The sequence below is a fragment of the Mesoplodon densirostris genome, chromosome 2 (genome assembly GCF_025265405.1).
Source record: "Mesoplodon densirostris isolate mMesDen1 chromosome 2, mMesDen1 primary haplotype, whole genome shotgun sequence".
NCBI classification, from domain to species: Eukaryota; Metazoa; Chordata; class Mammalia; order Artiodactyla; family Ziphiidae; genus Mesoplodon; species Mesoplodon densirostris.
In genome coordinates, this window is record NC_082662.1 from 179370428 (window position 1) to 179387518 (window position 17091).

The 17091-nt window shown below is 37.4% G+C and overlaps 1 protein-coding gene across 1 annotated transcript in view; it reads right to left on the reverse strand.

Moving 5' to 3' along the window:
* Window positions 1-17091, reverse strand: part of KCTD3 (potassium channel tetramerization domain containing 3) — a 71119-nt gene that overhangs the window by 13909 nt on the left and 40119 nt on the right. Inside the window, exons 11-14 of the mRNA XM_060091436.1 lie at window positions 11767-11854; window positions 11517-11633; window positions 9448-9618; window positions 5375-5530 (exon numbers count right to left, since the gene is read on the reverse strand). Of these exons, the coding sequence (XP_059947419.1) occupies window positions 5375-5530; window positions 9448-9618; window positions 11517-11633; window positions 11767-11854 (532 nt within the window). The remainder of the gene's footprint in view (window positions 1-5374; window positions 5531-9447; window positions 9619-11516; window positions 11634-11766; window positions 11855-17091) is intronic.

The following is a 17091-nucleotide window of genomic DNA, read 5'->3' on the forward strand; positions in this document are numbered from 1 at the left end:
TCTCTTGAATTCCTATGCACTAATGATGAAAAATCTGAAAGAAAATTAAGGAAATACTACTATTTACCACTGCAACAAAAAGAATAAAATATCTAGGAATAAACCTACCTAAGGAGACAAAAGACCTGTATGCAGAAAACTATAAGACACCAATGAAAGAAATTAAAGATGATATAAACAGGTGGAGAGACATACCATGTTCTTGGATTGGAAGAATCAACATTGTGAAAATGACTATACTACCCACAGCAATCTAGGGATTCAATGCAATCCCTATCAAACTACCACTGGCATTTTCCACAGAAGTAGAGCAAAAAACTTCACAATTTGTATGGAAACACAGAAGACCCCAAACAGCCAAAGCAATAATCTTGAGAAAGACAAACAGAGCTGGAGGAATCAGGCTCCCCAACTTCAGACTATACTACAAAGCTATAGTAATGAAGACAATATGGTACTGGCACAAAAAAAGAAATATCCATCAATGGAACAGGATAGAAAGCCCAGAGATAAACCCATGCACATATGGTTACCTTATCTTTGATAAAGGAGGCAAGACTATACAATGGAGAAAAGACAGCCTCTTCATTAAGTGGTGCTGGGAAAAGTGGACAGGTACATGTAAAAGAATGAAAGTAGAACACTCCCCAACACCATACACAAAGATAAACTCAAAATGGATTAAAAACCTAAATGTAAGGCCAGACACTATAAAACTCGTAGAGGAAAACATAGGCAGAACACTCCATGACATAAATCACAGCAAGATCCTTTTTGACCCACCTCCTCGAGAAATGGAAATAAAAACAAAAATAAAGAAATGGGACCTAATGAAACTTAAAAGCTTTTGCACAGCAAAGGAAACCATAAACAAGACGAGGAGACAACCCTCTGGGCTTCCCTGATGGCCCGGTGGTTGAGAGTCCACCTGCCGATGCAGGGGACAAGGTTCGTGCCCCGGTCTGGGAAGATCCCACATGCCGCGGAGTGGCTAGGCCCATGAGCCATGGCTGCTGAGCCTGCGCGTCCGGAGCCTGTGCTCCACAACGGGAGAGGCCACAACAGTGAGAGGCCCGCGTAGCGCAAAAAAAAAAAAAGATAACCCTCAGAATGGGAGAAAATATTTGCAAATGAAGCAACTGACAAATGATTAATCTCCAAAATTTACAAGCAGCTCATGCAGCTCAATATCAAAAAAACAACCCAATCCAAAAATGGGCAGAAGACCTAAATAGACATTTCTCCAAAGAAGATATACAGATTGTCAACAAACACATGAAAGAACGGTCAACGTCATTAATCATTAGAGAAATGCAAATCAAAACTACAATGAGGGCTTCCCTGGTGGTGCAGTGGTTGAGAGTCCGCCTGCCGATGCACGGGACACGGGTTCGTGTCCCGGTCCGGGAAGATCCCACATGCCGCGGGGCGGCTGGGCCCGTAGCCCTGGTCTCTGAGCCTGCGACCATGAGTTATCACAATGAGTTATCACCTCACACCAGTCAGAATGGCCATCATCAAAAAATCTACAAATAAATGCTGGAGAGGGTTTGGAGAAAAGGGAACCCTCTTGCACTGTTGGTGGGAATGTAAATTGATACAGCCAATATGGAGAACAGCATGGAGGTTCCTTCAAAAACTAAAAACAGAACTACCATATGACCCAGCTATCCCACTACTGGGCATATACCCTGAGAAAACCATAATTCAAAAAGAGTCATGTACCACAATGTTCACTGCAGCAGTATTTACAATAGCGAGGACATGGAAACAACCTAAGTGTCCATCGACAGATGAATGGATAAAGAAGTGGCACATATACACAATGGAATATTACTCAGCCATAAAAAGAAACGAAATTGAGTTATTTGTAGTGAGGTGGATGGACTTAGAGTCTGTCATATAGAGTGAAGTAAGTCAGAAAGAGAAAAACAAATACCGTATGCTAACACATATATATGGAATCTAAAAAAACAAACAAACAAACAAAAATGGTTATGAAGAACCTAGGGGCATGACAGGAATAAAGATGCAGACCTACTACAGAATGGACTTAAGGACATGGGGAGGGAGAAGGGTAAGCTGGGACAAAGTGAGAGAGTGGCATGGACATATATACACTACCAAATGTAAAACCTATAGCTAGTGGGAAGCAGCCGCATAGCACAGGGAGGTCAGTTTGGTGCATTTTGACCACCTAGAGCGGTGGGATAGGGAAGGTGGGAGGGAGGGAGACCCAAGAGGGAAGAGATATGGAGATATATGTATATGTATAGCTGATTCACTTTGTTATAAAGCAAAAACTAACACACCACTGTAAAGCAATTATACTCCAGTAAAGATGTTAAAAAAAGAACCTGCTGTATAAAAAAATAAATAATTCAAAAATTCAAAAAAATTTATATAACATTTCAAAATTATATTTTATGCACTAAGCCTGTAAAAACTGAAGGCAATTTGCTTGAGATTATACATTAAGAGTACTAGAAGGAGATCTGTTAAAATATAAGCTCTACATTTACTATCTTTCAGAGTGTGCTCAGTTTCTTATCACTTCAAGAAAGGGATGTATACATGAAGTTACTTTATGTATTGATGTTACTTTTTTGGAGAGCTTAACATGCAAAATCTTAAAAAATAAAGTACAACTTCATTAAGTAGAATTTCATTTATCAGAGCCTGCTGTACCCTTCAAGGATTTCAATCTAAATGGTAAATTCAATTATTTTTACTTTATTGTACTTGGCAAGGTAGGAAAATGGCTCATGTGTTTTAGAAAGAATGTGAACAATATAAAGTGTTTTTATGCAAAACTTACACATAAAATTTTAATAATTCTTTCCCGATACTCATTAGCTAAATAAACTCATCATTCACAAAAAGTATGTGATGTACAACACATTTTTTAAAGATAGTATATCCCAAGTTATCTTATGTGAATCATACCTAATTAACAAACAGAATAACACTCTTATTAGTTAGCAAATACTTATGCTTACTATGTACACTACATGCTTTACAAATCACTCATTTGAATCATCATAACAACCACATAAAGGATGCACTATTATCATCTCCATTTTACAAACGAGAAAAGTAAGGCACCAACCAATTAGTTAGTTAGGTTCTACTTGATGGAACTAGAATCCAAACCCAAGCTGTCTGGCTTTTCACTAAGCTATGCAGTTGCCCAATTTCTGCACAACTCTCTGAAGTCTAATTCTATTGAAATGAAAAGACAGTCCTCACTCAATAACCCATAAACAAAGTCAAAATATTGATGACGGGTGAAATAACCAGGAAAGAGGATTACGGGACTATATCTTCCCTCTCCCTCAAACTTTATTACTGATGTGAGATTCTCACATCACTTCATACCTTAAGTAATTATCCATACCTCCCCTCTTATAGTTTCTCCAACACTTTTGCCCAAATTAGCACTTTTCCTTCAGAGAACACAAAAAAATATCCTTACATCTCTGTTATCTTCAATGGGGAAGAAAGGAAGAGGACTCAAACCTATGACCTTTGAATGTGCTCACCTTCTAACTAGCTCCATTTCTTTCTGGCACAGCTGTTTCCAGTATCTGTTACTCCATTCCCCTTTACCATCTACACTCCACCCCTACCACCCCCACCGACACTGGACTTTCTATTCTGTTCCACTAGTCTACATGTCTACCTCTTAGGATATTTTTTTTAAACAAAACTATGAACAGAAAAGAAAAAACATCTCCCTGGCCCCTTTAAACATTTTACATATGACTGTCTTAAGTAATTTACAGGGCTGCTTCTATATATCTTTTATTCACATTACACATGTGCTCCCTGATCTGACGCCTGCCTATCTACCTAGTCTCATGTCCTACTATTCTCAGCTACATACCAACAATTAATGACGTTCTTGACATCTGCCAAACCTGCCAGGTTCTATTGGCCTCTATCCTTTTAACATGCTGTTTTCCCTTCCAGGAATGTCCCCATCCTGGAACTTACACCTTCACATCTCAGTTCAAACTCCTAGCATCACCCCCCGCCGCCTCTCTCAGTTCAAACATTCAGACCTCTGTGAAGTGCTCTGCCTGAACACTGGTTTCTGTCAAAGTTAAGTGGGGGTAAGATCTACCTCATAAAATTGTCAGAAAGATTAAATGTGAGTGTATGTTACAACACCTAGCACACAGACTAGCACCCTCTCCTGGGGGCTTTCCATCCTATGCACTTGAGCAGTGTGCAAAATACAATCGTTTGCTTTTTATTCCCACCGCTCACTATAGTATGAGTTGATGTTCACTGCAATTTTTTAGATTTCTAATGCCTGGAGCAAAAGTACTCAATATCTGTTGATGCTACACCTTTAACTTACATATAACTATGTTATATGTCAATTATATCTCAATAAAGCTGGAAAAAAAATTGTTGTCGAAATAAAACTTTCAGTGCCTATCATCACACTGGGAACTGGGATCACACAGCAATTGATAAAAGTGACAACACTGAGCAGTTCTCTTTCTAAAAATGCTAAGACTGTGGTACTACGATTCTCTTCAGAAGCTTACATTTTTTAAAGATAACTATTTTTGGGGCTTCCCTGGTGGCGCAGTGGTTGAGAGTCCGCCTGCCGATGCAGGGGACACGGGTTCGTGCCCCGGTCCGGGAAGATCCCACATGCCGCGGAGCGGCTGGGCCCATGAGCCATGGATGCTGAGCCTGTGCGTCCGGAGCCTGTGCTCCACAGCAGGAGGGGCCACAACAGTGAGGGGCCCGCGTACCGCAAAAAAAAAAAAAAAAAAAAAAATGCGTTTAGTACACCTAAGCTACCAAACATCATAGCTTACCCTAGCCTACCTTAAGTGTGCTCAGAACACTCACATTAGCCTACAGTTGGGCAAAATCATCTAATACGGAGTCCATTTTATAGTAAAGTATTGAATATCTCATGTAATTTATTGAATACTGAAAGTGAAAAAGAGAATGGCTATGTGGGTACAGACTAATTCTAAGCACATCACTTGTTTACCTTTGTGATCACGTGGCTGACTGGGAACTTTGGCCTGCTGCTGCCTGACACCACGAGAGAATATGGTACCACATATCCCTAGCCCGGGAAAAGGTCAAAATTCAAAATTCAAAGTACTGTTTCTATTAAATGTGTATCACTTTTGTACCTTCATAAAATCAAAAAAATTGTATATTTTGTGACTTTATAGAACTTAATCAGAAAAACATTAAATTTCTGTTTTAAATGAGTTTCAAAGTGAAAATGAAAAATTTATATTTAAAACTCCTTTTTAGGTTTCTACTACAGATAATATACTTCTTCAGCATTGCCTACACAGTCCTTGAAACTGTCCCCCCGAAAGATCTAGCTCACCTATGTCGTTTCCAGAGGAATAGCTTCCATGGCTTTCTGTCTCCTCCAGGGACAGTATCTTGAACGATGCTAGAGGAGTAGAACCTGGCTGAGTAGAGATCATTCCTCTGAATCGTGTTACTGTCCATGTCCGGACATGATTATTATCTGCACAGACTAGGAAAGAAAGAGAGCACACAACAGGTGTTAAATATAGATTATGAGAGCACCAACAAAATCACTTTTATAAACATATTTTAACTTTTTTCACTATAATTTACAGTAAACAGATCGTAGCACATTTTGAGTGGCAAACAGCTTACTTGTCTTAAAATTACACTTAATTTGTACCTAGCCAACAAAAATGAGATAATTGAATATGGTTTACCTTACTGCAAATATAAGGTATATAAGTAAAATCTATGGATCCTTATAAAAGTAGCCTGGGTATGAATTTAGAGAAGGTTAAAAAAAAACAGTGTATGTAAGAGAGAAGATGCTGAATATTTTTCTGTTCTGTGGTTAAACTCCATTGTAAACAAGTTGCCTAGTTTATTTTTTCCAACCATATAAATTGTTTCTGCTTATGTTACTCCAATATTAAACAACCAAGATCAGGAGCTACTGAGAATTTATTGGCACAAATAACATTTGTCAAAAAGCTTATAGGAACCAGTTATCTATTGCTCATTCACAGTTGCATCAAGAAAAATTAAGATTTCAATACTAAAGCTGAGAATTATTTTTATATGAGAGTCTGAATTTAAGAAACATTCCAATTAGCTTTATTTTTTCACGGTAATATTAAGTGGGTATATATTGAGATATCTCCTAACAAGTAATCTATTTCTGCTGTTTTTTCTGTCTGAATAGATACTCTGCTAAAAAATATAAACCAAAAAATGATATCATTAATGTAAAAACTGTACTTTTGTGGCATGCCTTAATAAAAAATGTATTAATTTGCCATTTATTATGAACTCATCAGTATCTACTAGGAAAGTATCCAAAATTTCTTATACACACACATTTCCTACTGGGTAAAATGTCACAGTTGCATATTTTAAACAAAACTTTAGAAATTTAATTTTGGCAAACAGCAATAAGAATAAAAAGTGTACATATATTAGTTATACAACAAAATTCTCAGTTCTCAGGATGCCAGTTTTCTGGTGAAAAAGAAGACATTTACTTCTAGGCTACTGAATCAGCTTCACGGGAAATAATTTCCTAATTTCATTATTAAACTTACTAGGATTCAGAAAAATAACATACTTCTAGCTGACTCAAAAATGCAATTATGGATTGGGATTGACATATATACACTAATAAGTATAAAGCAGATAATAAGAACCTGCTGTATAAAAAATAAAATTCAGGAAAAAATGCAATTATGCAATTTTGTTAGTATTAATCATTATCTAACATTTCAAACCTACATGAAATACTTGTGTTAAAATGCAAATTTAACTATGTAGTTCTTTGACATCACATACAACAATAACATCATTACCATCAAAATAATATCAACTGCTACTGAGTATGGCATTGTCATTTAAACATCAAAACAATCTTGCAAAGAAATAGTCTATTTTCTCACAGGACCAAATTACCTCATTTTATACAACATTTATTCGTAAGGACTAAGCTAAGTGCTGACAATAGGGTGGAGAACAAAAGTTTCTGCTGCTGTAGAAACTTACTATATTCTAGGAGAGGGAAAGAGATGATAAATAAGAAACAAAGTGATAAGTCTGTGAAGAAAACAAATCAAGATACTGATAGCAGAAAGTGTCTGTAGACAGAGGGCTGGCTAGTTTAGACAGGGTGGCCAAGGAGGCCTCACTGAGGAGATATTTGAAATGGGACCTGAATGTCAAGGAGAGACAGCGAAACAAACATCTAAGAAAGAAGATGTCAAATGAAAAGAACAAGTGCAAAGGTTCTAAGGCAATTTTAAGAAATAGAAAAGCCAATGAGTTAGGTATCATGAGCAATAAGAAAAGTGACATGGGAGGCATGGAGAAGTGAGGTGAGCAGGTGAGCAGGATCCAGAACAGGAAGAACCATATTAATCTGTTTATTCTATATACAGTAAGAAGCCATCGGAAATAGATCTGCTTTGCATTTCTTTCTTTTTCTTTTTTTAAAATAAAATTTATTCATTTATTTTTGGCTGTGTTGGGTCTTCATTGATGCACACGGGCTTTCTCTAGTTGCGGTGAGCAGGGGCTACTCTTCGTTGCAGTGCGCGGGCTTCTCACTGCGGTGGCTTCTCTTGTTGTAGAGCATGGGCTCTAGGTGCACAGGCTTCAGTAGTTATGGCTTGCGGGCTCTAGAGCACAGGCTCAGTAGCTGTGGCATACATGGGCTTAGTTGCTCCGCGGCATGTGGGATTTTTCTGGACCAGGGCTCGAACCCGTGTCCCCTGCATTGGCAGGCGGATTCTTAACCATTGCGCCACCAGGGAAGTCCTGCTTTGCATTTCTAAAGATATTTCTGGCTGCTGTGTGGAACATGTACCATAGAGAGCCAAGACAGAAACAGGGAAATAATGGAGTAACCTAGGGGAGAAATGCTGATTTGAGCTAAGGGGCTGGCAGCAATGGACACAAAGTGAAGTAATCAGACTTGTGACGTATGTTGAAGCAGAGAAACGGGACTTACAGATGTATTACACGTATGCGGAGGGTGGGGGGAGGCGGGTGCAGTGAGGAAAAGGGAAGAATCAAGTGTGATTCCTAGATTTTCAGCTTGGGTAAATGAGTAGCAATATTGTGTACTAAGAGGGCTTTTGAGACAGAAATCAAAAGTACTATTTGATCTAGGTTAATTGAGAGATGCCTATTAAACATACAACCAAATACTAAGGACAAGCACTGGATATACAAGTTTGGAACTCTGTGGATGATCACAGGTAAAGGGAAAGTCTGGGAGTCACTGGCATGTAGATAATAATATTCAAATCACCAGGGAAAGTACAGACAAAGAATGGAAAATCTAGAAAGAGATTTGAGGCAATCCAATACTTAGTAACTGGGCAAAAGAGGAGGAACCAGCCATACAGAGTGAGAAAAACTCCTCAGCGAGGCAGATATTAGATGAGTACTGCTCTATGAAAGATTTAAAAAGAGACTGTTTCAGAAAGGCATAATTACATCCAAAATAATGAGACATTCAATAAAAGCATATTCATCCATCTATCCATCCATTCATATATGGACCAGGTATTTCAGCTCCATTTGGTGTTTAATTAGTGAAAGATGCATCACCTTTTTATATTAGGTAGTCTTCATATAAACAAAGCTGATATAGGAAAATGATGTTTATAAAAATTTAAGTTAGGCAGGAACTGATCTACAAAAGATTTAATGCAAGATTGTTTTAAAAAAGCAAACTACTGATACACCTGACTCAATTCAATTTTCATAAACTCTTTCAGAAATCATCTATCATAGACAATCAATCTCATGATGGAATTTTACTTTGTGATCATTTTATTTTGTGTCAGGCTAATTTTGCTTGGAAATCTGTAACTAATTTTTTAAGTATCAAATTAGTATCTAAATGTTAGAAACATCTATGACGATGAAGAACAACAAACCGACAAATGTTATTTTCTTCACATCTCTTTACACATTTTACTAATTTTTAACATTAGTAGTTGATGTTAGTTAGACTATTAACATTCTACTAACTTTAGCATTAAACCTTAAGACAACACAACCCAATTTATATTATATTCATACTTAAAAAATCTCTCTAATAAAAAATTCTTCAACAGGATTATGATAAATATTCTGAAGTAAAATATACCATAAAAACAAAAAATTAAAATAGAGTAAATAAAAGATATGATGCCTTCTAAATTTATGTATACTATAACCAGACAATATCAAAGAAACCTTAGAAGACAATCATAGTATTTCTTCAGTTATTAAACTTTTCTACCACTTTTTCTGGTATGTTTTTCTTACATAAAACACTGCTTTTGTATTCTTTTAATCTGTAGGAGTCTAAAAAATAACACCCAAGGCAAGGATTTACATTACATGAGGTAGACCTCCTTACGAGTACTAATAAAATCACTTTACCTGATACAAGATGCTTCTCTGAGAGCATGATTTTTGTGACGGGACTTCGGTGAACTGTGAAGGTCTGAAAAAGCTGAGGGCCTGACCCAACCGTCTCTGGGTGCTGCACAATTACTCGTACTGCTCCAGAGCTCGTACCATAGGCAATCTCAATCCAGTTACCACTGACACCTAACCAAAATCAAAAATTGAAAGGTGATATAATAGAAGACAATAAAAAGAAAGCTGCCCTTGCAAAGTGTTCCCTGTGACAGAAGAGGCAGAGCTGGATTCAGCACCTGTATCAGCCCCAAACCCAGCTCAGCAAAGAAATCTTAAGACTTCTCTGACCATCTTAAATTCATTATTTCCTTTACAAATCTTTTCCTAACACTCACTCCAATAGAGAATTGTTCACTCTCTCCCTTGTACTTTGTATTAGGTTCTATCAGAGCAACTGTAACACCCCAATTCTCTATTTCCACGTCTATCTACCTCTACTCTTTATTGAAGAGAGACTGAATCATAATCATTTTTTAATCTGTATCACCTTACAGAGTGCCTGAGACACAGTAGGTACTCATTAAATGTTTAAAGAATAAATCTGACATGCTAAGAACACCACTGACACAACACAGTATTCCTAAAGCAATACTCCATATTACTTCTAGCCTCGAATGACCATCTGTTTTACTTCTGCCACAAGACTGAATCCTCTCTTTGAATAATCAAGTAATCCATGTACTATTCAACAGTTTCAAAACTGTTAACTATGGGAAAATATACCCATTACATTGCTTACATCACACTTAGCTATGTTGTTCTCTTCTAATTATATACAACTAGCTCATGACGTCAGGTTCATCTGTGGCTTTGTTTTTTCAAACAAGTGCCCAGATTGCATCATATATTTAAGAAAGAATGGAGTTCAGTGACCTACATTCCTTAAAAGTGTCACAGAGAACCTCTTGGCTTTGATAGCTGTTCTTTCTGATTCACCTGAAAATACTGGAATCTAAGGAAAAGGGCATGCTATGGAAAACACTTCTCAAAACTTAAAAGGCAACTCCATTCTGGTGTCTTAAAAGAAGACACTGCCACCACAAAAGAAGTTTTATTCTCCCTTTTTAATTAGACTGTGGGGGAGGGGAGCATATCTCATTCTAGAGCAGGGTCAGCAAACTTTCTATAAAAAGCAAATAGTTTAAACTTTGCATGTCACACTGTCTCTGTGACAGCCACTCAACTCTGTCACAGTTGCAAAAAAGCAGCCAAAGACAATACATAAAACTATTAATAAAAAGAACATGGTTTGCTGACCTCTGTTCTGAAGCAACATAGTTTAAATCCTACAATTTCAATCAAAATCATCTGTGCACACCAGAATCTTTCTTTCTTTCATACCGAAGATAATGATTCATTACAATGCATTCAATGAAATGATTATTCAAGTAACATATTCAAACTATTAATATTACTAGCCACATGTAAATATTTCCTAGAATTCCTTTCATTACAGATAAATTTTGAATTCCCCATTTATGTTTATCTTTCACTCTAGAATATAAAAATTCTTAATAATTTACAGAGCTATTTTGTTAATTTCATTGCAATGGCCTTTGAAAAAGCAATAAGTTATGGATACTGAGGTTTTCCAAAACTTAAATTTAAAATTTCCCAGAGAAATAAGCTCATTTTTCAATAGAGATTTAAAGTCTAAAAGCTTTCGTTGTTGTTATTGTTGTGAAAAAAAAAATAAAGCTCTTAATTTCAAAATGAAATCAGCTGTCACAGGAAGGTAAATGTGCAGATAAGTTTTAAAAATAATTTTAGTTATTAGTGTAATAGTAGGGCTTAACAATACAATTCAGAAGAGGAAAAGTTCTAACTTCCCACCTCAGATTATGTTTACTGGTCATGTCTGACTTCAGTACAAAACCAAACATAAACTTTAGACTAAAAGAGATTAAATCCTCAGCACTGCAGTTCACCAAAACAAAGGGCTAGATTAGTGTTACAATAAACCAACGAATAAACATACATTCTCAAGAGAACTTCAACAATTTATAATAATTTTGCTATGCACTAACTTGTTTTGGGTGTGAGGTAAACACTCAGAGCAGTAATAGCATCATTTGAAGGATCATGATAAAGTTCAGTTACAAGAAGATCATTATCCTTCATTCGCAAAGGGAACTTCTGCATATCTAAAAAATAAAAAAAATTAAATAGCATTAAAATAAATAGTGAATCTATTTAAAACTAAAAAAGGTAATATTTTCTTGTTCTCATTTTAAAAATCATACTAAATAGGACCATACTAAGTGTCTGACCACTTACCTATATAATATATTGATCCATTGTTACATCCCAGTAGAAGGAACGACCCAGCAGTGTCATAACTAGTTATAGGAACAACGTCTTGAACCTGATGTAGTGAGAATATCGTTAGATGTCAGTTATTAATTACAATCTATATTTTCTGCTCAATTTCCTCAAAATTTTTGAGTCTTTTAATAAAAAGGATACTAATATCCGATTTAAGTAGGGCTTAGAAAATACTTTCTTTACACACACACACACACACACCTCCAAGGGAACTCTGACCTTTTAAAGCTTTTTAAAAAATTTTTTATTTCCAACAGCAGCACTTTCCTTTCAGAATTTACTCATCTCCTTTTTCTGCACATGACTGTGAGGTCACAGCACACTTTAGGACTGGAAAACCAAGTCTGACCAGGCCCCTTTCTCCCTTCTCTCTCACATAGAAGAGATGAAATGACCTGCCCAGAATCAGAACTAGAAAACAGATCAACCGACTTCCAGATAGCCCTCGCTCCCTTGGTAATTCATTACCATTTCTTTGAAAAGGTAGTCTTCTCTACTTTCATATTCCCCACTAAATACTTCACCTCTATTTCCTAGGAAATGGCCAAACAAGTTCTCAAATGCTTTTATTTTTTCAAGTACTAAAGTAAAAAAAATCAGTTTTCCAAGCAAATCAGTCTAGTTACAAATTAATGAATGCCTATGTGTGTGCTAAGAGAAAAGCAAAGGGCATGATTTATAGTAAAAACAAAACAAAAAACAAACAAAGAGTGTTATTGTACTGACGATGAGATCAAACTGAATCATCCCTGTGTACAGCCAGGCCAGACATGCATCTGAAAGTTTACACACAACATTTAAATGAAACACTTTTTATGTACCAGATATTATCCAGGTGAACAAGTACTGGAATGGATAAGGGATGTGAAATATCACTTTTGCTCTGTAGAAGCTCAGAAACTTGTGGGCAAAAAAGAAAAAAAAAGACAATTATAATGTGATAGGCACTAAAACAGGGTGTGCAATACAATCATAGAAGAGGGAGAAAGGATTCCCATCTCAACCCCAGTCCAGGGAGAAGCACAAAGATCAAGGAAAAGTTCAAAAAGAAAGTAAAGCTTGAAAACTAAAAAACTAACTAGGAGTTAGGTAGAGAAAGGGAAAAAGCACACTTCTGACAGAACAGCAAACATAGCAAGAGTCTAACTAAAACCACAAATTTAAAAACAGCTAAAACTTGGAAATAATGATTCCTAGAAGCTGTTCATGTCCATGACCCCAATTTCTGTGTGTGCCTTCTGGTGTCATGCATGGTTACAAGTTACACTAGAAATATATCTGCAAAGACTCAATGACCACCCCCAACCCCAGGTCAGGTTTCTGTCTCATCAGAGCCAACACGTTTTGTAGCAGGTAAACACCGACAACTTCTCAGTGATATGAGTAAAGATGTCTGAAAAATGGAGGGAAGGTTGCTTCACTGACTAATTTTCTTACACCAAGCGCATCGTTTTAGCTCCAGCACTCCAGGAAGAGCTTCAATTCTACCCAGAATCTTCACAGTCAGAGGCTGGGCATAGGTAAGGTCATGAGATTCCTCTCCCTCTGGACCCATTTTTCAGTGAAAGAGCAGCAGCAGCCTGGAGCTTTCCCAGGCATGTCCAAGACAGATATCTGACCTTTCAGTTCTCTGGGAGGATGGGCTCCAGGATTAGAGCCTTCCTACCTCTTTTCCTGCAACCCCTGAGCATGTCCTGCTTTTCTTCTCAAGTCTACCCCTCAGTAAAAGGAGAACAGGGAAAGCAGAGGATAAGTATAGTTAGGTTACAGAGGAGTTGGTACTAAGTTCTTCTCTCCCAGCATAAGCAAGGAGCCAGCCTCTTCTTTACCCCAACAGCTTCATGTCAGGAACCTGAGACACCATACTGATTAGTATATTTGGTTCAGTCATGGTGGTCACAAACCTAAGGCGGAAGTGGGTTTTCTCTCCTAATGTTGCATGCAGTGATTATCATTAACTCCTATGTAAAAATTTAAATGATTTACATTTTGAAAATCACTCTATCTTCCCAAGCAATAGAAGGCCCCTAGAATCCTTTAACCACAATCTCTACCTGGATGATGATCATTCTTTTTAACATCAGTATGTTTTAACCCATTACTTTTTTTTTTTTTTTGCAGTACACGGGCCTCTCACTGTTGTGGCCTCTCCCGCTGCGGAGCACAGGCTCCGGACACGCAGGCTCAGAGGCCATGGCTCACGGGCCCAGCCGCTCCGCGGCATGTGGGATCTTCCCAGACCGGGGCACGAACCCGTGTCCCCTGCATCGGCAGGGGGACTCTCGACACTGCGCCACCAGGGAAGTCCCACCCATTACTTTTTAAAGACTTATTTAGATTCACCAACACATCTACAAATTCTCTGGCTAGTCATGTTTATTGTATTCCACTACTTCCTCTTCTAAGTATAAATAACCTTATCAAAGGGCATTTCTATAGAGGTCCTTCCACTGAAGGTTGTAAGTGACAAACTTTGTCTGTATTATCTGAAAACATCTCTCATTCATGTTTGAATGATAGTTTTGCTGGATGTGAAATCCTAAGTTGAAAGTTATTTCCCCAACTAACTTGAGAATAGCCTGTTGTCTTCTGGATTCTACTGCTGGTGATGAAGAGTCTGTTTTAAGTCTAACTATAGTGTACCTCTCATTACTCTGTGGACACCTTTATGATACTTTTATCTTCTATTATTGGTTGGCCAAAAGGTTCGTTCAGGTTTTCCCATAAGATCCTATGGAAAAACCCTAACGAACTTTTTTGCCAACCCAACACATCACCATGTGTGTAAGTGTGAATCTCATTTTATTTAGCCTTGATGTATTTCTTTAATCAGTAGAGTCATGTCTTTCTTCAATTCTCCAAAATTGTTAGCAATTATCTTTTCTAAATTGCCCCATCTCCACTGTTCCTTTCTGAAAGTGATTTTCTCATTTTTTCTTTTCATATTTTCTCTCTCACTCTTTCTGCTTCAGTGTGAATGATTATTTTCAAATGTGTCTGTCAATTCATTGTCTTTTTAGCTGTCCTTCTATTTAACACATTAAGTAAGAGTTTTGTTTTGTTTTTTATTTTCAATGACCTTTAAATTTCTACTCTTTCACTTTGCTTCTTTTCTGACTGGTCCTATCCCTTCATTATAGTCTAGTCCTTCTTCTATCTCATTAAATAACTTCAGAAATTTATTCTACATTAGTTGTCTAATTGTTCAATTATTTTCAGCTTTGGGGTACATTTGTACTCTAACTGCTAACATTTGATGACTCTGCTAACATTTGATGACTTTCCCTCATTTGCTTTCATTTGCTTTCATGTTTCATGTGTAGTTTACAAATCTGGGGAGGTTATGGGCTCACTTTCAGTAGAAAATATTTCTTCTGCAGAGTCCTGTGCGCCATATCTTGTGAAAGTTCAGTTTCATGTCCACATCTGGAAATGCAAATGGCCCTAGACCAGCTTTTTACATTAATTTCTCAAATTGGAGTTCCCATACTTACCTTTGTGTTTTCAATTCACACATGTGTACTCCTAATTTGATTATTTTGGTGTCAATTTCTCATTGATGGTTTTCCCCTGCACCACCTCTCCCCAATCTAAGACACTAAACACAGGTCAAGCTTTCTTGTTCCAAAATTGTTGAGCAAAATTTTCCCCTTCTTCTTCTCAGGGACTGAAGCAGATCTTTAAAGCTTCAGCTTTTTGCAGGAGGCTGGTTTACACTGTCCCATGAAGCCATGCCTCCTATTCCTGGTAGAACCCCAGACCCCAGAGCCTTTACTCTGATACGTGACATGCAAATAAGTATAAACAAACAAATAAATGTAATTCAATACTTGATATAGATACAATATATGCTGTTTTAATATTTTTACCCAATATTTCTATATGTCAGCTGATTTAGCTATGTTACTGTAAATCCTAAGTAAGCAAATATAACATACTCAGGGTAGTGGTCAGTACATAATAGACACCAAAATGTCAAGTCTTCTTACCAATAATTGATCTAATTCAGCTACATTACTGTAAATCCCAAGTAAGAAATACAACGTACTTGGGATAGTGTTCAGGACATAATAAGACACCCAAATGTCAGTCCTCTCCAATGAATTCTGGGCCTAAGATTCCAATGCCCACCTTATTCTTGTTCCTAACTTGCAGGGGTTCATAAACCTATTACAAAAACATAAAACAAAAAAGTGAATCCCACCAAACCCTACTTGTGACATCAGTGCTACAAGTGCATCAGAGCACAAAAGAAGAGAAGCTACATCAAGTAAGCCTCCCTAGTTCTTGTCCAGCACAGCCCATAAGAGCACAGAAATTCACTTTGACTCCTTGTTCCCACAGCCAGTATTTCCTCCTCAAGCTCGTCCTCCACTGTTCATTTAGAGGCCAGGCTGTGACTCAGATGGTGACTCTGGCTGAAGATCTCCCGTCTTTCAGAATGAACACAGACAGAGCCCTCTGACGCTTTAGGAATCACAATACACAATGACTTTCTAGGACTAACTTCCAACACTGTCTCTCTGTTTTGATATGAGAATGAAATATGTATAATCTATGTTTCCAACATACATCTAAATTTAAACTTGAACTTGGGAAATAACGCCTAAAGTTACGATTCTGCCACGTAACTCAGCCTAGGCCATGTATGTGAAACACTAATTCCTTATTACTAATCTTCTGAAGTCTAATGAAGAGGAATCAAACAAAAAAAAAAGAAAACACTGACACTTTCTTTCTAAAAAATTATCTTCTTTTTTCTTACCCAAATCAGATACAATACTCTTATAAAATTTTCATTAACATTTTATTGAAGCTGTCCTAATAAGAAACTGCTACACCAAAATATCACAACGGCTTTTAGGCTCAAAAACGCTCGCTCTCTCGCTCTCAGGCTCGTTTGTCCGACTCAAATAGCCTCAAATCAATCTTGACTGTACAGCAAAAGTCACAAACCACACTAGCTGTCCTGTGTACCTTCTGTGTCACTCATGGGCAGAACTGTGGCTAAAGGCCAATCAGAACCGCTCATCCAGAGCCCCAGCAGCCAGCCTCAGGTCAGAACTGTCTGCTGAGGTTTGCAGATCAGACACTGAGATTTCATTACATCCTAGCTCTGCACTGCACTACCAAAAAAATACATCATCTATCTGGGCTAAAAGTTATAAGGCTTGTTTGCTGCATGAATGCTCGACTTACCCCAGGTCTTCCTGAAATGTAATAACAAACCTACTTTGTCAGCTATAGTTTTCAACTCATGCATATACCAAACAAGAA